Below are 25,396 nucleotides of genomic sequence, written 5' to 3'. Positions count from 1 at the left end.
CCTGGCCAGGAGCCAGGTCTTTGTAGCCCTTTGACATTCCTACACATTAAAGGAACATATATTCCACCTAAGATCTATTTTCTTCTCTGTGTGTGTATGTGTGTGTGTGCACACACACATGTGCACTGATACTGGAGCTTAAACTCAGGCTTTGCACTAACAGTTGGCTTTTTCACTGAGGGTTGGTTCTCTACCACTTTAGCTGAGTTCCCCTTCAAGTTTTTTGCTTGTTAGTTGGAGATAAGAGTCTCAGCTGGGCACCAGTGGCTCATGCCTATAATCTGAGCTTCTCAGGAGGCTGAGATCTGAGGATCATGGTTCGAAGTCCATGAGACTCTTATCTCCAATAAACTGCTCAGAAAAGGTTGGAAGTGACTCTGTGGCTCAAGTGGTAGAGCATTAGCCTGGAGTCAAAGGGACAGCGCTCAGGCCCAGAGTTCAGGCCCATGACTGACAAAAAAAAAAAAAAGAACCAGTCCCCTCCAGAGAAATGGCTTGCTATTGGCTCCCTTTATGTGAAGTCAAAATGGGCAGAACTATAAAAATATGTTCAGAATGGTGGGTTCAGAATGTCCTTGTGGGGTCTTGAGAAGGGCTTGGGTGGTGGTCATATCCTGCTTCTTGCTCTGGGTACTGTTCAAGCTGAAATGAGTCAGAACTGCACACATTTTAAATCGTGTATTTCTTGGCCTCTCTCTCTCTTTCTCTGTGTCTCTTTCTCAGCTCCATATGCACATGTGTCTTTTTCCCTCTCTCTCCATATATATATATATATATATAAATATATATACATATTTATATTTGCTGTTAACAGGGTGTAAACTCAGGGTCCTTATCCTCTCTGGGTTTGTTTACATTGGTGCTCTACTACCTGATCGGCACCTCCAGCCCAGTTTTTTGGTGGTTAGTTGGAAGTAGACACTAGACTCTCAAACTTTTCTGTTTAGCCTTTCTTCAAACTGTGACCTGGAAGGTCTTAATCACCTAAATAGCTATGATTACAGGTGTGAGTCACTGGCTATATGCTTGTGAGCTGTACTTTGATGAAAGCTTGTGTTGATTTTGAATTTGTAATTTGAGCTCACATTTTGCAACTTAAACATAGTTTTCAAGTCTCAAAACATTTCCTTTCAGGGCTGGGCACTGGTGGGTCATGCCCGTAATCCTGGCTATTCAGGAAGAAGACTAAGATCTGAGCTTTGTGGTTTGAAGCCAGCTGGAACAAGAAAGTCTGCAATTAATGAGCAAAAAGCTGGAAGTGGGACTATGGCTCAAGTAGTAGAGTGCCAGCTATGAGCAAAAAAAAAAGCACAGAGACAAGTGCTCAAGCCCTGAGTTCAAGCCCCGGGACTGACACACACACACACACACACACACACACACACACACACACCAATTTCCAGAAGTCTCAGCCCTGGTGTATCTATAGGTCTGAGGCACAGCTAGCCCTCCTGAGCTGTGGTGCAGGTCTTCTTCCCTGGCTTCTCTGGCCTTTGCTAAATGTCACAATGTCGCAGGAGACCAGGGCATGGGCTGGTAGAGGCCTCCAGTCTCCAGCCTCCAGTCTGGACAACACTCTCCCCAGTGCTTCCTTAAGCACAGCTGCTTCTCCACCCAGGGGCCCTGGCCCCCACACATGGCACAGCAGTTGCTCCCACGCCACCCCTGGAATTTGCCGCGTGTCCCGGGAGGCTCTCCATGCACGTGTCACCCCCGCATGGGTCTCTTAAGGCCGCAGTCCTCCACATGCTTGGCATTTTTGAGCCTTCTGCCTCTGCCACAGACAGAGCCTGGTGGGCAGAGTCCAGGTCCTTGGGCATCACCTTTGAAGCTCCGTGACCTGCAAGGCGTGTTGGGTGGCTTTTCCATTTACAAGCTGGGTGGCATTTGGCGTATTTGCCTCCACCCTATGCTACACTTATTTGTTAGAACAGGACAGCAATGCCAGCATCTCAGAGGTGTGGTGAGGCTCACGTGGCTAAGGAGGAAGGGAAAGTAGCTATGACGAGTTCATGTCCTCTGTTCTCATGCGACTTTCTCCATTCTTGCCTGAGCATAGGGTTCGTGGGAGGGGATCTTGGCAAGAATAATAATCTCTGCTTGAAAACAATAATCCACGGCTTGAAAGATTTCAAAGAATTGCTAGCAATTTATTGATTTTCTCTATTTCCATCACACACACACACACACACACACACACACACACACACACACACACTAGCAAGTACATGACATGGTATATCATACAGGGAAACTGGGCCTGGCCAGCACAGGTTCTTATACAAACATGAAGCAAGGGTGGTGGTGGGCTGGAGAGAAGCTCCCTAGGTAGCCCCCAGCCACAGCCATCCTCGCAGGGCACTGAGGTAACCAGAGAAAGGCATCTGTGCCTCCTGGGTTCCTAGGAGAAGGGTAGCCTTGGGTGGCCGACTGGCCCCATTGGAGAGAGTGCTGGTGGCCACTGGCTGATTTGTCTTAGGCACAGGAAATCCTGGCATCATTCCCAAGGGTCAAAAGCCTGGGTGACCAGCCCAGCTGGCCAGCATGAGAAGGCACGAGAATGGCTCCTACAATCAGGCCTGACCTAACTGTCCATGCTGGCCTCATTTGAGCAGCTGCCTCACTCTCAAAACAAAGGGTACCCCTTTCCCCAGACCAGCTCTTCATCCTGTGTGGAGGACAGAGGGGGTGTGGGAAGTGAGGACTATGCTTGGGGCGGGGTGGGGAGGCAGTGCCCTGGGCTTATAACAGTTCCATTCGTGTTGGTTTGTTACTTTCTTGCTTTGACTATTCTGTACCTTCTCTTAGACTAAGGTCTGAATGTCCATCCTAAGGTCTGAATGTCCTTCCTCGCAGGAGAAGGTAAGCTATGTGAAGACAGAGTGTGGGCTGCTTTCTTGGTGTATCTTAAGTGCTTATAGCACTGGCTGGCAGTGAGTGCAACTCTGCAAGCATATCTTAAGAAATGGATTGCTACAGATCCTGGTGATGTCCTATGCCCAAGACATCTTGATGGGACAGGCTCCCATGTAGGCCCACGAGAGGGTGAGGCAAGCCAGGAGTAGACCTTCCACGACGAGCTAAATCTGGGGCAGCTGTTACGACCCACAGTACCAGCACATATCTGGTGAGGGGGATTGGGGCACCTCTCAGAGGACAGCGTCTTCCATGATGGCTGCATCTCTCAATACGCCCTCCCGAGTCCAGAAGCTTTAATTCTACAGCTGGCAGGTAAAGTAGGGTGAGCTGGGTGTCGTGCAGAGGGGAGGAAGGCATCCTGTGTCTCTCTAGAGAAGGGCATGGCCAGGCAGTCAATATCTACCTAACACCACCCACGCCAGGCTGAATAAAGAAGCCCAGAGCTGCTCTGTCCACCACATCTGAAGGGCTGTTAGCACTGAGAGGCCTTCTTACTGGGTTCCCAGAAGCCTGCTGCTGCTGCTCATTTGAGATGCACAGTCTGGGGTCTTGGAGGATGGCCCTGATGGATCTGTTATTCCAGCTCTTACAGATTTTGCAAAAGCAGAATGGGGAAAGGATGGCTGAAGTTCAGGAGAAGGAATCTGGGTAGCTCCTGGCTGAGATCTGGGCTAATTGGTGCCTTAACTGGGGAGGGACCCCAGACCCTTCCTTTCCTGACTGCAGACTTGGCAGGAAGCAGCTGGGTAACTTCCAACGTCCCTCCCCAGGTTCACTGGAAACGGCAGTAGGAAGATTTCCAGCCTCAGCCTGTTCTTCACTCCACTGTTCAGCTCCATGGACAGCGCTTGGACTTCAAGCACCGTTTTTACCTTCGTTTCCTGCAGCCGGATGTTTGCAGGTTCCCTGAAGGAAGGGCTCTGCAGGTTGACTCTGCTGTGCATGGCACAGCTCAAGAGAAAGTCAGCCCATCTCTCTGCCCTCACATAGCTGAGCACAGAGACTCCCCTGCTGTCTCCACAGTCCACACCCTGCCCAACCCAGACCTCGTAGCACTGTGGGAAGGGCAGCATTGTCAGATGCAAGAGATGTTCCCACAAGATACACTGAGCCATAACACCCCAGCCAACCTCCCTGACTGCTAAGGGACCTCAAAGGGGGGACATTAGCCCCTGCCATGGCTATCTTCCCTGCACTCCTCCCCCTCTCCCTCCCCCCCCCCCCGTAGATGGGGGATGGCACAGCCAGCCCCGACACAATGTATTTCCAGCTAATTAGAAAATACCTGTGGCCCTTGTCTTAAGGGAGAGACGTGTAAAGTCCTTTGCTCTGCCCCATGAGCTACAATGGAACAGCACACCCAGCTTTTATAGTTCATGGTTTATGCTGTTAGACTCACGCACACACATGCACACACACAAGTGCACTTGCACACTTACATTATACACATATATATATATAGTATCTTAGAGAAGGAAGTATTGACATCAGATTAAGCCCCTTTAACTCAAGAAAGTCCCCTCCCAACCTCCCCAACCCCCCTCTTTTGCCAGTTCCCCCAAGGAAAAAAAAGAATCTAAAAATATTTCCATCATCAACAGTTTTCAGGTTCGCTCTTGGTTGCATTTGAACTTTTTCAAATACTGCACAGGCTGGAGAGAATAACCCATCATCAAGGCCCGAGTCTTCTCAGCTGGGTTCTATCTTTCTGGGGGGAAAAGGGAAGAAAAAAACAACTGTTAAGCTGTAGTGAGATGTTTTCTATGTGTATTACCACTCCTATCTTACTCATACCTGTGCTAAGACATGCTCTGGCCTGAGACTGGAGTCAGGGTCATCCTTAACATGATTGATGGTTACTCAGGATGGGTTAAAAAGGTGGCCAGCTTTGTCTTAACACCCCTGTCCCAGACCTCTACCACCACTATGCACAAAGCATCAGCCACACTAATTAAGAGTGTGCTGAAACTAGGCTGGACTCCAATGGCTCATGCCTGGAATCCTAGCAACTTAGGAGGCTGAGATCTGAGGATCATAGTTCACAGTCAGCCTGGACAGAAAAAGCACAGAGGCTCCTATCTCCAATTAACCTGGAAAGGGAGGTGTGGCTCAAGTGGTAGAGCTCAAGCCTTAAGCAAAAAAAGCCAAGTGAGAGCTCAAGGCCCTGAGTTCAAGCCCCAGTACCTGTACCAAAGCAAAACAAAACAAAACTGCTGAATCGAATCTCTCCTTCCGGCTCCCAAGTTGCTCAAGCTCATCTTCCAGGAGCGGTAGCTGCAGTTTTAGTAGCTTCTTCTGGACCAGTGACAGCCCACTCTCTCCCCAGGGTCTCCTAGTAGTGGGAGGCCCCGTTCTCATCCCTAACAACTTGCAGAGGACTCTAGAACACCAGAGCTGCCTCCAGCGAGCCTCTGTATGTTTATTGACTTCTGTTTTTCTCCTCAGAAACACTGATGCTTGCTTCAGATGTATTTCCCTGAACTCCACTGCTGCGCTGCTGAGTCAGAATGCCTGGCTGGGAGCAGGGTGAGCATTTTTAGCAGGCATCTCAGGTGATTCTAATGAATGCCAAGGCTTGCAAACCTTTGGCATAGTATTGGTTCAAGCTCGTCCACACTAGGCACCTACAGAGCCTGGAAAATGGACCATAAAGAGTATGAAAAAGGGGGCTGGGAAGGTGGCTTAGTGGTAGATCATGCTTGCCTTACATGCATAAGGCCCTGGGTTTGATTCCTCAGCACCACATAAGCAGAAGAAGCCGGAAATGGTGCTGTGGCTCAGAGCACTAGCCTTGAGCTGAAGAGCTGAGGGACAGCGCCCAGGCCCAGTCATAGGCTCTATGACTTAACAACAACAAAAAAAAGTATAAAAAAGTACATTGTGAGTGACCAAATCCAGAATGACACATATTACATAAACAGAGTAATCCACGTAAATGGTACTACCTCAATTGTGTAGCGGACAACATAGTTGTACCTAGCAGTATTGCCCAGATCCTCTGCCCATTTTCTTTTTGTTGTTGCTTTTGTATTTTTCTTTTTTTTTCTCGCTGATACTGGGGCTTGAACTCAGGGCCTAGGTGCTGTCCAAGAGCCTTTATGCTAGCATTGAACCACAGCTCCACTTCTAGTTTTTTTTGGGGGGTGGGCGGTCTGGTCGTGGGGCCTGAACTCTGGGCCTGGGCGCTGTCCCTCAGCTCTTCAGCTCAAGGCTAGCGCTCTGCCACTGGAGCCACAGCGCCACTTCCGGCTTTTTCTTTTTGCTTATGTGGTGCTGAGGAATCGAACACAGGGCCTCATGCATGTAAGGCAAGTGCTCTATCACTGAGCCACCTTCCCAGCCCCTATTTTTTTTTTTTTAAATTGGAGATAAGTGTCTCATGGGCTTTCCTGCCCAGGCTGACTTCGAAATGAGATCCTCAAATGTCAGCCTTCTGAGTAGCTAGGATTATAGGAGTAAGCCACCAGCACCCAGGCCTCTGCCCTGGACGACATTCTTTATCACTAATGCCCTGTGGTGGGACAGCCCAGCCCCCTCTGCCAGGGCTCTACACAGTTGTCCTCCCAATCCTTGTGTGGGTCAGAGCCAGGTTGTCTGCCAGGCCAAAGGACGCTTCCATGTCCCTAATGAGACCAGGGCCACTGCGTTGAGTAGCCCAAGACACCCCTGTGCTAGAGTGTCTTGATGATTCTTACCTGCAAGCCAAACTTGCTTTAACCATCTTTTCTTAGAACCGGGAGGTAAAGTTCCTAAAGTTGTTGGCTCCGGCCAGGCTTCCTAGCATATTCCTGTCAAAGCCTTGCTGCAAGGGGAGAAACACGAAACAGAAATCACATCCTACAACAAGACAGTGGGGGTCGCTGTAGGGTCAGACTCAGGCTGCTGCGGCTGCCTCTGGACCCTGGTGTGCCCTGACCACTACCTATGTGTGTGTAGAAGCTACCACGGGCCTGATTGTGCACCCAACCATAGGACCGTTGATATCCATAAGCTAGGAAGATATGTTTGGATTTTCACGAGCACATTTGAGTTTCCTATTTGCAGTTGCAGGAATCTGATCCAAGGCCTGAGAATTTAAGCTAAGACTTGTTACTCTTCACACAAAACACCACTAAAATCAGATGAGAGAGCACAGGTTATTCTTCCCTCTGCTGATCCCTGTCTTTGTTTTAAATCCCAACAAGAGGTCTCAGCAGAGTAGACAGGCCGGTGTTTCTAAGCTGGTGGTTGCTGGTGATGAGCTGTTCTTGCTCTAAGGGTCCACCCATCTTTCCTCCCTCTTGTCAAGTGGTGACTGCCCAGAGAGACCCAAAAGACTGGGTAAAACAGTGAAGAGTACAAGGAAACAGCCTCCTTGAGCTGGGTGAGAGTGGCCCAAAGGTGAGACCCAAGGTTACAGAGATCACCTGCCTGAGACACACCAGTCCCCTCTCTTAGTCCTGGGACTTCCATAGAGATCAAGTCGAGAGAGAGCTCCTGGTGTGGGCTCTTACCTGTCTGAGAACACCCTGCAGCTCCTTGCTGGACCACATATCTGACAGGAGGAGCCGCGCAGCCTCTGCCGCCTTGGGTGAGGCACTGCACAGGAGAGAAGTGAGTGAGAAGAGCCGTCCTCCTCCCTCCATCCCACCCAGCCCTTCCGGCCTGAGTGACACAGAGGCCACGGGGCCCATGAGGAGCCCCAGCATTGTGCAGTGGGCACCACCCCACACTGCTGGGCACCTAGGAGTATCCCGAGGGCCAGGCCCACCACGCCAACCTCCCAGTTCGTGTCCTGAGACATGAAAGAGCTGCAATGGAGCAGCGGAGAACTACCCCCAGAGTTGGGGAAGCTACCCTAGGTCTCCAGTTGGCCCCCTGAGTATCCAGGGCATGTCTACCAGCTGCAAAGTGTACTGCCTCCATCCCTGCTTTGCAGCCCTGGGGCCGGGAGGCTGCACAGCACAGCCCCTCAGCACTCTCTGCCCTGGACGATTCCTCCCACCCAGCCCACTCAGGGTTCTGGCGTGAGCAAGGCTGGAGGGAGCCCCTTCCCTGCCCACCTGCTGCGGCACAGGTTGACAACATTGTTGAGCATGTTGCTGGAGAAGTACTGCTTAGCCATCTGGGGCTGGGAGGCCATCAAGTTCCTCACGGTGTAGCAGGCGGAGGACAAAATGTCTTCCGAGTTGCTGGTGTTGCCGGTGTGGGTGGTGAGGAGCCTGGTCACCTCTGGGAACACCTGGTTCCCTGGAGAGGAAGGAGTGGGGAGTCAGGGCAGCTAAGGAAGAAGAGGCTGAGGGGGTTCCTACTGAGGCCGGAGTTCTGGGCTGCCCCAAACCAGGCAGTCTGTCAGGACTCCTTGCAAGCTCCAGATGAAATGGACCTCTGTACACACACACTCCCCTCCCATCTCCCCATCTCTCCTGGGCCAGCATCCCCTGAGGATACTGGGGAAAGCATTTCCCTGGGTGATCTTGTAGCAGGCTCTGTAACTGGAAAGCCTCCTCTCTGATGAGGAGGGCAGGCATCCTTACCCATCGCTCTGTGCAGCACAGGATGGCGGGACATGTTGCTCAGGAGGGAGGCCCCAGATCGCACCACATCAGAGTTGCCAGATTGCAGAAGGCGGGCAATTTGTGGCAGGCCTTTTTCCTTCAGTCCAATCAGCTGGCTCATGCCACTGGACATCTGCAAGAGAAGGCCCAGGGACAAGTTACCCTGTGAGCTAGCTTCCTGGGCACTGTGGCAGGCAGAGAGGCAGGTAAGTCAGAAAAAAAAAGAAAAACACAAAGAAATTGTGAATTTGTTTTCTCTTTCATGTTGGAAGCATGGGCAGAACCCCAAGCAGCTCATACTTGAGTGACTATAGAATTCACCTGCTCATCTGTCCCCTTCCTGACCCTTCCCTCTGCCCTTGAGGAGGAAGAGCAGGTGTTTGTGTGGTGCAGAATCGGCCTCTAGACTAACAGTGTCCACTTCTTCCCCCTACTCTACCTTCCTCAGCAGAATCTGTACACAGGGTCAAGGGCATTGGACTATGAACAAAGGGTCTGCCCATCTTCTTCCAACTACCCCTACCTCTGTAGAATTCACTCCCTGTGTGTTCACAGCTTGCCCAAGAACAAAGATGGATCATGGAGGATCTGGCGACATAATTGGAGCCTCTGGAGGGGCTCAGAACAACAAAGGTATGCTGTCGTAACCTGTCTGGGCTGGTTTGGGGGTGTTCAGAGACCCCAGTTTCCTTTACCTTCTTCTGCTGTTGTCCATGTCCCCTTTGACCTGAGAATGGTAGGGAACAGCCGCATTGTGTTTGGTCCCCAAACTTAACACTGATTCTGTCTCATCTTCCTCTGGTGCGACTCACCAGACTCTCTTCTCACATTTCTCAGTTCAGACTGATGGGGACTGCTGCCAAACACACCGCGCCTTCCTATCTCCCACTGCAGGCAGAGTGCAGGAAGCCAGCACCACAGGACAGCGGGCAGGCATTCCCAGAGGGCAGGGCCCTCACACGCTCGTGTCTAAAGCCTGAGGCTGGAAGCCTGTTTGTGTCTGATAGACTCGGCCAGAGACAGGACAGGCTGGTGAAAAAAAAAGTACGAAGCAGACCCTGGAGGGTGGGTTGCAGAGGGGCAGTGGAGAGGGGCCTCCTCACCAGTCCCTTGCTGGCCGTCAGGTTCTGCAGGGCACCCGCGCAGGCTTCCAGGGTGGCATCTTTCTTGCTTTTGCCCATGAGGTTCAGGTAGGTGCGGATGGCATCTGAGTGGTAGAGCCAGCTGCTGCCCTTGGGGTTGGTCTCTTCCTCAGGAAGGGGGCAGTCATAGTTGTTGTTCTGAGGACAGGGAGCATGTCAAGGGGGACCCTGGGAAGGGGACACCACCCACGCGTCCTGCCCAGCCCCCAGTATCAGGTTGTGCATCCAGCTGTGGTGAGCTTGATCTGGCTTGGAGTCTACAAGCTGGCCTAGGGACCTGCCTGGCTTCTATAACCATGCTTGGTGGAGGAAGCCTGGCTTTCCCTCCTTCCACGGCACCTCTCAGGAGGCTTGAGAGAGGCTAGGAACCAAGGAGGAAGAGGAATCTGAGTTCTGCACTCCTCACAGCCCATGGTCAGGGAGAAAGAATATGGGACACACTTTATTTATGCTATAGTAGGACAGACTGAGGCTGTAGTCTATCCTACCTAGAGCTTTTTGCTCTAGATAGGTACCTAGAGCTGCCCTAGGATGGTTTGGGTTCCTACAGCCCCAGGGACTCAGATCTCCTCTGCAGGCAAGATGGACAGGGTGTGGCAGGCCCCACAGGCTACTTTGGCAGAGGCCTGTCCCCCAGGGCTGCTTTCGGAGCCCAGAGGAAAGGGTAAGTAGGACAGTGGACCCGGTGGGTGCTTGGTGGGGCCAACGGACAGTGCTTACCATCATCTTGTCGCCCCTGTTGCTAAAGCAGCCAGTGGAGGACTTCTCGGTGTAGGCATTGCGGGCGGTGTACTCAAGCTGGCGGTAGCGGGTGGGGACCTCGGCATCCAGGCGGTAAGAGAGGTTGTGCAGGATACACATGCAGTTCTCCACAGACTGGGGGCAAATAGAAAGCACCTGAGCCACTGCTTAGCCCTGTGAGGCTCCCGGGCCCATCACCCACCCTGACCAAGCAGAGCAGCCTTGGGAGAGACGTGCACAGACACCTGCACATCCTCAATGTGGAAAGACTTGAAGCCTGCCTCTCTCACTTCCTGGCGGTTTAAACCTGAATGACTCACCTGGCCTTTCTGGGCCTTGGGTACAAATGTGACTTCACCGTACTCCTGGGAAGAAGATACAGCTGGCCCTCTGTTTCCTTGGGTTCAACCAACCAGGGACTGAAATGATTTTCTTTTAAAAAAAGTTGCATCTCGGCTGGGCGCTGGTGGCTCACACCTGAAATCCTAGCTATTCAGAAGGCTGAGATCTGAGGACTGCAGGTTGATGTCAGCCCAGGCAGATAACTTTGAGAGACTCTGATCTCCAGTCAATCAGCAAACACATCTACTGAGCAAGTACGAATTTCTTTCTTATCATTTTCTCTGAACAATACACTATAACAACGAGGGTCTGAGGGAGTCTGTCGGCCAGGGCTGTGGGACATGGGGGAGCAGTTAGACTTGGGGCTACTGAGGGGTAGAGGACATTGTATACAGAGCAGAAAAACACCTAGCTCGGAGGGAATGGGGCTGGACAGACAAGTGACAAGCTGTCCTCTGAGGCCCTATTGTCACTTTAGGGAAAGGAGATAAACTCTCTCAGAACCCAGGTGCAGTCACACTGTTCTCCTGTCCCCTGGCGACCAGCAGCCCACACTATCTCCTGAGACTCTCACTGTTCTCCTGTAGAGGAAACAGCTCAGCCTTTGGGTCCATCATCTCTTTGTGATTTGTCTTTTCTGTCTCAGGGGCTTAAATGTCCAGAGAGGTCAGGAAAGTGGCCTGTGGGTGTCTTTTTTTTGAAGCAGTGGCAGAAAGATATCATCATGGAAAGGACACAAATACTCCTGGGGGAAACATTGAAGGCTCTTGAAGGCTGCAAGGCAGAGTTCAGTACCACTGCTAACTGCAGTCCCAGAGCTCTGCCATCCTGCCTCTCGATGTCGCCTCCAGTGGCCCAAACTCTGTGTTCCTGTCCTGTCACTGAGCCAGGCCTCAAAGACACTGAGAAAGGGCAGCCTTGACTCATGGGGACTGGGAGAGAGAAATGTCAGGACCAGGAGTCCAAGCATCTGACCTCATGATTCCAGTCATGACCCTGGGCTTCACAGCTCTGGACACAGGGGACTGGGCTAGGGCTACGAGAGGAGGTGCCACCAAGGGGCTGTACCCTTACCTTGTCATCACAGCGGCTGGCTGCCACACAGTTCTGGACATAGGCCACGAGGGAGTCGATGAGCCCTGAGTAGTTCCGCATGGTCTGGCGGCCTGCATCAGCAGAGCTCAGGTTCCTGCAGGAAAGAACCAGGAGGGCGTGAGGATGTGGACACGATGGAGAGAGAGCACAGGAGAAAGGGGAGGGAGTGTTGTGGGAAATTCATGGGGGTGAGGAGGAGCAGAGAAGAGCAGACAGTCAGGATGGGCTAATATTGGAAGTTGTGGTAGGAAGAGGAAAGAATGATAAAAGGAAGGAAATGAAGGAGAGAGGGAAGAAGGAAGGAGGGAAGAAGAGAAGGGGGAAGAGGGAAAGAAGGGAAGGAGGAAGGGAAGGAGGGAAGGGGGGAGGAAGGAAAAATGACTTAATCAGTTCTGCTTAGTGCTGGTTAATGCGGTCTCTTGTGAACTTAGCTATTCCCCTTTTTCTTTCTGCTTACTTAAATCCTCAAACTTGGTGACCTTTTTGATTCTCAATGGCTCCATTGCAACTGGCAGTCTAACCTCCAGCCCTCTAGTGGCCACTTGTAGGGACAGAGGCTGGAAGTGCCTACTTGCTGTGTGCAGGGGAGGAGGAGGTTAGGAAGAATGGAATGGAGCTCAGACAGGCTTTGCTGGGGACCAGATGCACCTACATTCCTCATGGCTGTGAAGCAATCTGGCCTTTCTGCTGTACGTGGTGTGTGTGTGGGGGGGGCTGGCACACATGCATACATGCTGTCTGTGTGTGTCTAGTGTTGCCCTTAGCAATCCTGTAGTTCCATAGGATCCTTAATTACCCTGGCTTTTCATCTCCCCTGCCTCTCTGCTCCCTGGAGGGTCCTGGAGGCTGGCTGGGGAAAGCACAAGTTGAGACAGAAGCACATGCCAACTAGGCCCCACTCTGGAAGGTTCTCAGGAGTTGGGGAACACAAACCCCATTATAGCAAAGGGAGACCCTAGGGGGAATCTTGCTCTCCCATTTCTCACTCCACACAGTATCCACCCTGCAGCTTGTAAACCTCGGCTCCAAGAACAAACACAGCCAAATCCCCTCCCCACCAGCCCCACAGGGGCTTGCCACACCCTGGTGTGGAACTCAGGCAACTTTGGGCAAAGCGGGCCATCTTCTTGCCAGTGAACATGGCACAGGGTTTTAGTACCACAGTTGGGAGGTGACTCATGAAGAGCCAATCAGTAGGTTTTTGTCTAAAAGAACATTCTTCAAGATAGTACAAGAAATACTCCCCTCCTCCCCCCGGGCCCCCGGGGCTAGAGGAAGGGATATAGTTGAATCAGTCTGGATATTCAGATCTGGGTATTTTTACTCTTAGATTCCTAACCACACCCACTTTATCTCCCACCAAAGGAAGTCTTCGCTCCATTCATGGATGCTGCCAATGCCTGGACTTTGTCTTGGAGCCGACCCATGGGGACCAGAGCCAACAGGATGTTAAATTCTTTGTCCTGGCTGAATGGTGGCGGAGAGAGGGCTGCCCGGAGCCGCGCTCAGGCTGCGGTGGAAAGGCCCGTGTGCCCTCTGCTCTCACCTCAGGCAGCCTGTGGCATTGAAGAAGACCTCAGGATCCACCATTTCGCGGGACATGTTGCTGTTGCCATCACACCAGCCAGAGAAGGGAATGATGACCCGGTCGGTCAGAACAGGCAGGGCATCGGACACCAGCTCTTCCTTCAGCTCATCAGTAGAAGACAGGTTCCAGAGCAGCCCTACAAGGAAAAGTGTTCACTTCACCATATGCAGCCCCAGAAAACCTGGGGGCCTGGGTGCCACTCCCAGCCGAGGCTCTAGCAAATGGCTCCTTCCAGATAGGCTTGTTCTACCAAACCTAAGTCTGACTTACGAGCCTACCCTTTGTACCTCCAATGGACTACAGGCCCTTTGAGGGTCAGGAACATCTCAGAGTTGCTGGTCTATCTAGGTAAAAGTTCTACATAGGAGCTGGGTGCTGGTGGCTCACCCTGGTAAGCTTAGCTACTCAAGAGGCTGAGATCTGAGGATCACAATTCAGAGCCATCCCAGGAAGAGAAATCAGAGACACTCTTATCTCCAATGGAAGAGCAGAGAGCTGGAGGTGGAGGTATGGCTCAAGTGGTAGAGCATAAGCTTTGAGTGAAACAGTCAAGCAAGAGCATAAGGCCTGAGTTTAAGCCCAAGTAGCAGCACACTATGTATACTGAAGGTGACCAAAGGATAGTTGATTGATCTGTGGTTTTAAGTCTAAGTGAATACTATTCAGAATATTCTAATGTTTTCTCTTTTCCATCTGAAAATCACCCTAGAATTTCTTTCAGTTGTTCCTCTACACGGATTTACCTTTGCAGTCCAATTGGAGGTCTTCATGGTGCCCTCTGCCTGGTGCTTCATGTGTAAGTTCTTACCACCTGTTAACCCTGCCTTGCCAGACTTGCTCTCCCTCACCTCCAAATCCCAGGCCCTGTTGTGGGAGGATCCTGCCTACATACCCGCTTTCCTCCCCTTGCTCTCTAACCTAAAAAGACAATGAGCTTTGCTGGGATGGTGGCTCATGCCTGTAACTTCAGCAACTCAAGAGGCAGAGATTGGGAAGATGGCAGTTCCAAGCCAGGCCAGATAAAAAATTAGATTCCCCATCTCCGCCGATAAGCTGGGCATGGTGATGGGTGTTTGCCACCATACTAACGTCATGAAAGACATAGATATTGGAGGATCTAGGTCTCAGGCCAATTCAGACCCTACCTGAAAACTAAAAGCAGAAAGGGCTCAAGAGGGACAGTACCTGCCTAGTTAGAGCCCAGTTCAAACTCCAGTACTGCCAAAAAAGAAAAAAGTCATTCTGTGGGTATGCACGTCACTCAAGGTCACACCGCCAGGATACCAGATGTGGCCAAGGTCGGTGTCATGGGACTTTTAGGGTACTCCTCTGGGACAAGTTGCATGGCTGTGCCTGGGTCTTGGCCCCAAGCATGATCCATACCCTGACTGGAGGCCAGAGCCTGCGGTGTGACACCACCCTCTCCCAGACTGTCCATGCTGGATGCCCTACCGGTTAGTTGTTTCTGGATCTCAGTACTCCCGGTTCTCCTTAGGAGGTTGACGGCCTCACGGATCCCGTTCTGCCTCCGGGTCTCCAGCTTATTGGTGGTACTCCTGAACACCAGGTTGCGCAGGGCCCCGGCGGCAGCCTGCTGCACATTCTGGTTGGGGCTGCGGAGGAGATCCACCAGCTTGCAGATGCCTCCCAGCTGATATACCTGCCGGAAGAGCCGCCATATTGCTTGGTTGGGGTTGGGAAGGCTGAGCCAGTTACTTTCTGCTCAAAGTATATTTTTCTCAGATCCCCCAAAAGAAAATTCTCCTTCAATGCAGAATCCAAAGCAAATAAGCAGCAAGAGGTAGTGTTAACCAATTTAGACAGGAAGGCAAGAGACCTGAATTCAGACCCTAGCCCCTCCCATTGTCGCTAGGAGCTTCACAAATTGCTCCTCTGTCCTGAGTTCCATTTTCCTCACCTTGAGTGTGGTGGAGATGAGAAACACACATGAATATACTTCACAATCACAAGGTTGAGCACAATCATAAGGGAGATGCATGGTAGAGACTTAAATGCAAACTACACATGGTTTGTAGCACACCCATTTCTGGCACAGCATCCTTGGGGTGGACTGCTGAGCTAGCCTGGGATGTGCCCATCTAGCCATGTGTGTGGGCATCACTAGACCCTGTTTTCTATCATAAGGTGGGGGGTAGGGGTTAGTGAGAGAAAAGAGGGAGAGAGGTATGAGAGGGAAGGAGTTGAGATTTGGGAATCATCATATTCTTTCATGGAATTTGAGCAAAAGGAATATCTGAACTCATGGTGGTCACTGAGTGATGTGTCCTCTGTGACCAGATGGGGCCAAGCAACACATTCCCAGGTGTTGCTGGACACAGTGACATGTTTTCACAGCAGCTGGCTTCTCTAACCTTCTCTGGTTAGAACTTGTGACCTTTAAAACCTCGACACTCAATGTGTGGCTTCTATCTTCCTTTCACGGTGACTTGTACCTGCCCAATGTTCACTCCCATTGGCTCTGCCAATGGGAGTGAAGATGCAATTCTGACCTTGGAAAATTCCAGGCATAATCCTCACCCCTGGCAGCTTCTCAGGGGGAGAAGGAGCCAGCTGCAAATGCCCCCACCCATCTTTAAGTTCAAGAGCCAGGTAGATGCACCCAGGCCTGGTTCAGGTCTACCGGGGAGGAAGGCAAGCAGTCAGTTACCTGCTGTTTGGCAGATTCATCCTGGAAGCAGGTATGCTGGATGTAATAGGCTCCAATGGCCTGGTACTTCTCATCCTGGGAGGTAAGGTACTGCACGGCCTTGGGGATGGTCAGCCCACTGCACTCGATGTCCTCACTGCAAATCCTGAAAGGGATGGGGACAGCACTGGGGTGTTACGGAGGGAGCTGGGAACCCTGGTGAGCATGCTCAGAGTTCTTCCCTGTACACCCAACCTACTACAGCCTCATCTGCCCTACAGAGTACCAGAACGAGGTAGCCAGGCCCACCTGGAGAATGCCCTGTGAGCAGCTCCCCCAGATAATGCATAGGCTCCCCGCTGCACTTTCCACTCAAGGAAACACTGGCTGTGACCATGCTCTCACTCTAGGTTAAAAGCTCCAAGCAGGTGAAGTAGCTCTGCACTGAGCCATAGCTCTTCCCTATTTCTAAGAGGAAGTGCTCTGCCTATCCTGCCGTCTCTCACGTTCATGCCTGCTATTGGGAAAATGGAAGAGAATGGTTGTGAGCCTATCCATTCCATTCCATTCATCCATCCATCAATCCATCTGTCCCTAAGTTCAGCTGCCCTTCGTACACACTTACTTCCTGTCCTGTGCACACCACAGGATCAGGATCACTGATCACTGATCACTGGGTCAGGATCACTTTCCTGGGGATGGTGGCAAGAAACCCTCACGGCTGACTCTTCTCCAAGCTCCTCCATCCAACATGTTATAACTAGGGAAATGGTCCTAAAACCCTGTCCTCTGTGTGTTCTCCAGCTCAGAAACCACGAGCATTTTCCATACTTCAAATTCAAGTTCAAACTGCTTAGACTGACAGACATCACAGGATTAATGAGACATTAGTTAGTTTTTTATTTTTTGGGCTATGGCTTTTTTTTTTTCTGGTTAATTGGAGATAAGAATCTCACAGCCTTCGTTGTCCAGGCTGCAGGAATTCTTAGATCTCAGTCTCCTGAGTAGCTAAGATGACAGGCATGAGCCACCACCACTCAGCTGACATTTCCTGTTTTAACTGAGTGGTCTAGCTCCAGTGTGACCTCTTGCGGCTTCCCCAGTCCCTGTCAAGGGTATTCTATAGTGAGGCTTTAGGTATCAGGCAGGCCTGAATGCCCACCCCAGGCCTGTTGGAGCTCCATTCTGTGAAGCCTTCTAGGGGTGTAGTCACCAGCAGCTTTCCCCCCTGAAGGTGTCCTCAAGGGCAAAGGCAGATTGCAGTGATGCCCAGCCAGACCCCACAGAGGCCCTTTAGCCCTTGTAGAGACAGTCTTCTCCTCATTCATACTAGACGGGTATGTTGCTATAGTTGGCACTCAACTGTCACAGTTTCTGGTGGGTAACGGCACTCAACTGTCACAGTTTCTGGTGGGTAACCTACTTCACTTCTAGAAAAAAATCATCCCAGGAGCAGAGCTTTCTGGCAATAGGATGGCAGCACCCAAGTCTGGTTTGGAGAGACGTCACCCTCCCTCCACCAGTTAGACGTCACTTCTGAATGTCTGTCACTCATCACCTCTCCATCTCTTCCGGACCCTTCATTTAAGGTCTTAGCCGAAGTGAGAGAAAGGGGGTGGGGGTGGGGTGGGGAATTCCTTAGATCTGTTCACAATTGTCCTCCATAGACATTACAGACTTCAAGTAGGAGAGGTTCACTTTTCATTGGAGATACTGCTTATCTTCAGAACTGCGGAGTAGAGGTGTGTGAAAGGGTGATAGAGTCAGCTGTGTGGCCTTGGGCAAGCTAGCTAACACCTCCGTGCCTTGTTTCCTCCTCAGGAATACTAGTGACTGCCGGGAAGGGATGGTGGTTGTTAGAGATGAAGAATGCAAAGCTCCTAAGGCAAGGAGGAAAGTTGTTCATCATGTTGCCCCCCCACCCCCACTCCCCAGAAGGCTGGGCTGTCCTGTTCCAGGCCATTACACACAGTAAATATTTGTCAAAGAAATGAATAGTGACCATTAGGTTGGGAAGTACAGTTGGTTGGAAGTACAGAGCGCGAGTGCTGAAGGGCAGATGCAGTGTCACTCCTGACACGGATCCTGACAGGGATCCAAGCCACCTTGGGTCTGAGTCTGCACAAGACACCACACTGGGTCTCCTTCATTCACCCCAGCAGGGACCCAGCAGCCTGGGTCAAAAGGCAGCTCACGCCTGTAAGCCCAGCTACGTAAGAGGCTGAGATCTGGGGATCACAGTTCAAAGCCATTCCCAGCAGAAAAGTCTGTGAGACTCTTATCTGGAATTGTGGCTCAAGTAATAGAGTGCTAGCTTTGAGCAGAAAAGTTCAGTTATAGCACTCAGGCCTGAATTCAAGCCCCAGTATTGGCACACAGAGAGGGGAGGCGGTGATGGGGGAAAGAAAAGAAAAAAAAGAAAGGAAAGGAAAGAGGTATGTTCATTTCTTAGCACAAGACCATGACCCTCCGTTCTCATGTCTGTCCATCTGTCCTGTTTGTCCTTTGGATTTTCCTTTCCCATCACCTATTACCCCTTCTGGTCTCAGGGCACATTCCTTTGCTCTTTCCAAATGCCACTTCCCTAAGATCAGAGCTTCTTAGAATGGAGGGTGAATCAAAATCCCCTCGAGGGCTTGTGGGAGCACACACTGCTGTCCCCCCTCCCCGGCTCCAGCCCCAGGTGTTACTGAGTCAGATGGTCTGGGTGGGGCTTAAGAACAAGCATTTCTGACACATTCCCAGGTGATGAAGGTGTTACTGGACACAGTGACACATTGTCATGACCATTGGCCTCACACCGAACTTGTGACCTTTAAAACCACAATACTCAAATGTGTGGGCTCTGTTTCCCATTCATGCTGAAAATGCCCTGAGGCTCCCCTGCCCATGATCAGGGGGCCAATAAAGCTAGGAAGTCAGAGGCTTTACTTCTCTAATCTTCCCGGGGCTCTTGGCAAAGTAGCCAGGCTACTGGATTGCCTGCCCCCACCCCCACCCTGCCTAGTCCCTCCCAACTCCAGCATGGCCCAGTGACACTCACTTAGAGCTGGCCCTCGAGTGGCCGAAGGACAGGTCCTTGTTGCAGGAGATGGGTGGCCCATACACCGGGTCCTGCTTGGAGGTACAAGAGGGCGGGCGCACAGGGCACTTCTTGACAGCCTTCTGACCACTGCAGGTACTGTAAAAGCTATAGCGGTTCTGGGTGGTTTTGTGGCCCTTACTGCCCAGTGTGCCCTTACGCAAGGTGCCCCTCGGGTCGCAGTAGAGGTCAGGCTCGCTGCGGCTGGCCTTGATTTTCTGCATGAAGCAGATGTCGCTGCCCGCACCGGTGGTAGCGCAGCTTCCCCGGGGATATTGCCGGCTCCAGTTCTCCGTCTGGCTGTAGGAGCTGAAGCGCCTGTTGTCAGGCTCCCTTTTGAGGGTTCCGTTGTAGATCTAGATGGGGAAGGAAAGAACATCTCAGTCAAGTCTGTGACCGGGGATCCCGGACCCAGCTGGCTGTAAGAACAGCCCCGCCACAGCATCCTGAGCATCCCAGGATACTTACAGAGCTATCATCCGTGGCACTTCTTCTCCAACTGCAGGTCGTGAGCCATTATGGATTATGAAACCACTTTATGGGCAGGTTGTGGTTATCATTGTTAAAAAAAAATGTAGACTAGAAGAAGCTATCGGCAAGCAGAAACCACAGAGTACAATGCAGACCATAGTATTGTGAAACTATGTGTGGATCTCCAGGACACGGCCAGGTATGTTTGACACCACTGATCTGGGCACACAGGCACAGTCCGGAAGAGGAGGGGCAGGCCAGAAAGGAGAGACGCTTTCTCAGAGTCATTCAGTGAGGCCAGGGCAGAACTAGGACTTGACCTTGTGTCTTAAGATCTTGCCTTGTCACCTTGGGCCATCTAAGGGCCAGCACCCAGGCCTTGAGTTCAAGTTGTACTGCTGGCACACACACATACACACACAAAGAGAGACAGAGAAACAGAGAGACAGAGACAGAGAGACAGAGAGAAGAGGAAAAAAAGAAAAAGAAAAAAGAAATTTCTACCTGACTATTTTCTACTTTTTTTTTTTTAATACTCTTTGTTTTGCCTTCTCTAAGCCAGGACAAGAAGGCCCTCCTAGGGGAAAGCCTTCATAGGCCACAGATGGATGATATTATTGCCTCTAAGCCTCTGATATGAGGAACTGCCAGCTAGGAGCCCCCCTGGCACATAGAAGTGGCCCTTGAGCTGCAGATCAAGGTACAAGGAGACCTCTGGGCTTTTGCTGTTGGGCTGACCAGTATACAAATTTGGGCATAGGCTCAATCCAATAGGAATACATTGGGAATGATGAGGTGCCCGTAAAGCTCTGCGTGTGTCTAGTACAGAGCCTCCCTTGGGAGAGCAAAGCTGGAACTTGGTGGGAATTAGCTCTGGGACAGAGTTGTCGAGGATGACTTTCCTGGGAACTTACAAGCTGGTGGGTCTGGCCTGCTGGGACTTGTTCTTAGACTAGAGGATCAACATGGAGCCTGATAAAAATGTCTTCATACAGGTGCAGACTTGGGACTCACTTTGGCTGGGATGAGCCAGGGCCAAGTCCAGCCCAGAGCCTATCACTCTGGGGAGAGAGGGAGACAGACAAAAAGATAGAGACAGAGAGACAGAGACAAACAGATGCAGACAGAGACAGAGACAGAGAGACAGTGAGAGACAGACAGAAGCTTAAGCTGGAACAATATCTAACACATTCAAAGGAGCTTAGGAAGATGTGATTAATACAGAGAAGAGAAATAGAATGAAAAACCATTAATTTTAGAGGAGTACAATGTTCTTCAATAGAAGACAATTTTTATAGCCTCTTACATGGCTCCGTTGTACATAGCTCAACATGGTCACAATAATATAGACTAGATGCAGTCCAAATTATCATAGGGTTCTCTCTAGACACTGAAAAGGATGGAAAACATGTCAGCACAGGACAAGCAAGAGAGTAAGAGTGGGATTTGTGCAAGTCTCCTCTACACTGGATCTAGCCGCACAGAAGTAGAGACTGGCTGGTCTTTGTCTGGGTCCCTTTTCAACTCTGCCGGGAGTCATTGAGAACAGGAGCCACCCGTGGTTTGTGTTCTCAGAACGGATGGGTGTGAAACTACCAGTTTGAAGTGGCATCCAAAGTCCAGAAACCACAGACTCCCTGCTGTGCATTCCAGTGAGTGCAGCTTTCTTCCCCAGACCAGGTCAAACCAACCTTCTCCAAAAAGAGCTGGTCCAAGGGGATCGGGAGAGCACGAGTGGACAAGGACTTGGCAGAGACAAAGGAGTTGGACAGCTGTCTGGGCGTTTGGACATGTCATGGGTAGGTACTTGGACAGGTTATAGCAAAATGTGCAATGGGGTCTCCATGACTACGGCCAGTGGCCACATTCAATATTCTCATCTTGGGAAGGAAGGTGGCAGGTGGCATTTTGGGAAGGAAAGCTGGGCACTCTCCAAAACCAGGCTAAGCCGTAGAAGGAAGACAAGGAGCACCCTTGTTCTCAGTAAGTGACACACCTGGACGTCATCTCAGGCACCTCATGGGAAGTGCAGATGCTCTCTTGGCCCAAACCCAGAGAAGAGGCGATCCTTCTGATTAAGCCTGACAGGGATTCTGGGCTCTGTTCCCTATGCTGGGGGAAAAGCACAGCAAACAGCCTTGGCAAGCCCCGGCGAGGTGGGCTGCCCCAGGGAATGGGTGCTGGCTTATCTGCACAGATGCCCCCGTGAGACTGCATTTGCCAGCCCCCCCCACATCAGCCACACCCCGGTGTCATCACCCATTCCTGGAAACCCCACCCCCAGCCTCTTCAATTTTGGTATTGGTGGGCTATGCTGCTGAGTTTGATTGACGGCAGGATGATTCTCTTCAGTCAACACGGCCTGCCATTGTCACTTTAAAAGGCAAGAAGCACAATTTGGGTCAGATCCTGTCCTCTCTAGTGCTAGGAGGGGTTCTGGATCCTCTTGGAGACTCAGCTGAGACAGGCTGGTAGGAGCCCCCAATGAACAGGTGGCTGTGGCTGCTACCTATAAGGTAGAAATGTTACCTGTAGCTTAGGAACCCAGACACAGTCCTGAAGCTCACTGGGCTTGAACTTACAGAGTAGAAGAATACCCAGCAATCAGCATGGACCCAGAGCCAGGCATTTTGGTGATGCCAATTGCCTTTTCAGTATGGCATTGGATAAGTGACTTAAGCCCAATGTGCCTCAGTTTTTTTTCCATCTGTATAACTGGTATTATAATTGTCCCCAAATGTATAAGTTCATTGGGAGAAGTTAGTGGATTAAGGTTTGTAAAGTATTTAGGACAGTATACCACATGTGTGTTTGTTCAATAGGGATGTGTTCATCTCTTTGATGTCAGACTGTGGACAGGTTGGCTACCTTTAGGAGCTGGCTGAGGGTTTTACATGACCCATGCCGTATCTAAAGAAGTGTGTGTGGGGGGGGATAGATCCAGGAAACCAGCAGAGCCCAGGAAGGAAGCCCACCTTTTATTTATGCCCTGTGCTAGGCACAGAAGATACCTTTTGGAAAAAATAGAGGAACCTGATCTGATCAGATAGTGCTTGCAGAAGGCAGGCAGGCTGTGTGCTGGGATGGTGACACTGGCAAGAAAGAAGGGCTCTTCTTCATTGCGTGTGACCATGAGTGGCCTTGGCCTCTAGACTACTGTGACTAGCAAGGGTGCCCCCACCCCCATTTCCAAACACTGTCTCCCAGTCCTGCGTGAACAGCTGCAGTCAGAAGAGAATGCGCGGGCACATGTGCCTAAGGCTTTGTTGCCAACGCTGGTCTCTAGCCACCCCCTCTCTCAGGAATCTGTTGGCAGCTTCCTCTTCTTTGAGCCCTCCTCTTTTTTTGAATACAAAGGACCCCCCCATACACACACCACATTCCTTGTCTGGGTATCCCATGTTTCCTTGAGAAACTCCAATGGCAGGTGTGATGGTTCATGGATTAGAACATTTCAGACTCAACACTGAATTTCTGGAAGCAGAGCAGAGCCTTTAACCAGACAGCAGACTGGGCTGGATGGCCAAGTTGGAGCTCAGGTGCACACATTAAAGTATGCTTTCCCTCTTGGATGACCAATCCTGGGGACCACAGTGCCAAGCAGACCAGGGAAGGCTGCTCTGGCTGGAAGCCTCCCTTAGCCAGCCCCTACTCTACATCCCAAGTCAAGACCTTGTGGTCCTTGTGATTCACCTGCCTTGCTTCCCTTCTCCCCTTCCTTCTTGGAGAAGTGTGGTATTTCAACCCACACTTGATTGTCCTCTTTCTTCCTGTTACCTTGTTAAGTCAGAAGCTCTCTGAGGCCCAACCCTCTGAATAGACAAGGAAACTGAGCCCTGGAGTAAGACTGGACCAAAAACAAAACAATAGCATCCATAGCTCCAAGGCCCTGGAGGCCTGAATACAGTCACTGTCTAGAGAGTTAGGTCGTCTGAAGCGGCCTCTAAAGTAGAAAACTGCATGAGACAGTAACTAGCCATTTAGGAAGAGATAGTGTCACTTGTCTTTCTATCCAAGCATCCTTTCTGCCTTTTCCCTTTCCACTGTCACTGCCCAGACTGTGGTTCTAGCTTTCCTCAGTTTACCTATGAAGTAACTTCAGCAGCTAGCACCAGCCCCCCCCTCACCCCCCCAAACTCATCCAGCCCCCCCCGGGCTCTGGTCCCAGCCTTATAAGACTATTACTTCCACCTTACTCAGGCAAAGCTTCCACAAGCTCTGTTCTTGCTGGAGAGCTTAGTGTCTCTCATCCTACCAGGCAAGCATGACAACCTGCCCCAGCACATCCATCCAGACCTCTGTTCTCCTCCCAACACAGGCTCCTACATTGTCCCAATACCAGCCATATTCCAACACTTCCATCACCTACTTTCAAAGCCTGTGTTCATCTTTGACCTCTGCTTAAATCCATCATCTCCCTGAGGCCTCTGCTGCAATTCTCCCCAAGAACCTCCAAGAGCCCAGAGCTGGAATCCTTCACCTGCACATGCACTCACCTGTGGTCATGTTAGTTTTCTAGTTACCAATGTACAGTTCTGCCATCCCTCCAAGCTCCTCCGGGAAGAGATGCCTTGTATGGTACCTAGCACTGGGTTGCACTCTCAGCAAGTGCTCAGAGAAATGGGAGCTCTGCCTGGTCATGAGAATTTGTACTGGGGATAGAGATTTCCGAGTGCTGATGGCACAAGTGTTCTTATGGCCTCTGGGCCATAGGAAGCCACTATAGATGAACTGAGCTGTTGGGAAGGCCGGAGGACTCTGGACAGGGTGAACCGCAGCTTGGGCTCAGCCTATGATGGTCCAAGATGCCTCCTCTATCCCAACCTGGCTAATAGCTGCTGGTTGGCCAAGCCTAGAGAGCTCTCTTTCGGCTCAGGTTAACCAGAGCGAAGCTGCCTGGCTCCTTGGGAACTGGCTATGTACTGGGCAGGCCAAGATGAAAAGGGTATCAGTGTCCCTAGCTATTAGCCCATTTTGAAACTGCGCTTCTGCCAGCAAGGTGGGGCTGGCCAAACCGGCTCTCCTGAGAGACACGCCCTGCTCTGCCCTGGGAGTCACACACCCCATTCAGTGCCCAATAGGGCCATTTTCAGCCAGGCTATCTCCCTATACCTTTCTCATGAAAACCATGGGATCCTTGTGTCTCTTGGGGCCTTAAGAGGGCTCCCCTGAGAAAGAAGGTTGGTCAGAAGCCCCTAAAGGACAGGCTCCCAGTGGCATTTTCCTGTAATCCCCACCACTGCCCGACTTGGTCCATAGAGGGCCTTGGGCAACAGGCACTAAGTGGCCCTCTTCCATCTTGCTTGTTTCATTTTAGCCAGGACTGGAAGACTGGGCGGAAGCAAGCAGTCCTGGGCAGTGAGGTGTCCGGAAGGAGCACACAGAACCCAAGGCATGGAGGGCTGTCCCAAAGGGCCAGGGTGCTGCTTACTTGGCAATCTCAGTCAGCCTGGGAACCACTGGGCCTGAGTCACCAAAGATGGCACTTCAGGAGAAAAGCGTCAGTCTCGGATCCCTCTGGGCACGGCTCATTCTCACAAAGTAGGGGACCCACCCTGGGCCAGGGTGTCTTCTTCTCCTGGCACATTGCTGTAGAACAGCCTCACTGCTCAGCAATCCTGAGAAAAGAACGACCCAGCCTACCCTGGGAGGAGGCTGGGGTGGGTGGGTCTTCCTGTGAAATCCTTCAAGGCAGGGAGAATTTGGTCACTAGTTCCCTAGAACCCTCAGTGTCCCCCTCAGGGACAACCCCAGAAGCCACTGGTGAGCACCTGTGCATTGAAGGGCAGTGACTGATTGACACCCAACTCTGTCTACCGAAAGTATGGATGC

The 25,396-nt window shown here is 51.3% G+C and overlaps 1 protein-coding gene across 1 annotated transcript in view; it reads right to left on the bottom strand.

Moving 5' to 3' along the window:
• Positions 1-4,349: 4,349 nt before the first annotated feature.
• Positions 4,350-25,396, bottom strand: part of Pkp1 (plakophilin 1) — a 43,839-nt gene continuing 22,792 nt past the window's right edge. Inside the window, exons 3-14 of the mRNA XM_013017399.1 lie at positions 19,055-19,449; positions 16,033-16,177; positions 14,817-15,024; positions 13,323-13,500; positions 11,756-11,870; positions 10,319-10,474; positions 9,560-9,736; positions 8,436-8,589; positions 7,962-8,148; positions 7,413-7,497; positions 6,615-6,721; positions 4,350-4,627 (exon numbers count right to left, since the gene is read on the bottom strand). Of these exons, the coding sequence (XP_012872853.1) occupies positions 6,647-6,721; positions 7,413-7,497; positions 7,962-8,148; positions 8,436-8,589; positions 9,560-9,736; positions 10,319-10,474; positions 11,756-11,870; positions 13,323-13,500; positions 14,817-15,024; positions 16,033-16,177; positions 19,055-19,449 (1,875 nt within the window). The 3' untranslated portion in view covers positions 4,350-4,627; positions 6,615-6,646. The remainder of the gene's footprint in view (positions 4,628-6,614; positions 6,722-7,412; positions 7,498-7,961; positions 8,149-8,435; positions 8,590-9,559; positions 9,737-10,318; positions 10,475-11,755; positions 11,871-13,322; positions 13,501-14,816; positions 15,025-16,032; positions 16,178-19,054; positions 19,450-25,396) is intronic.

Source organism: Dipodomys ordii, unplaced genomic scaffold (genome assembly GCF_000151885.1).
Source record: "Dipodomys ordii isolate 6190 unplaced genomic scaffold, Dord_2.0 Scaffold35, whole genome shotgun sequence".
In the NCBI taxonomy this organism is placed as follows: domain Eukaryota; kingdom Metazoa; phylum Chordata; class Mammalia; order Rodentia; family Heteromyidae; genus Dipodomys; species Dipodomys ordii.
Note: the sequence above shows the minus strand (reverse complement) of the source record. Positions and strands in the feature narration are given on the sequence as shown.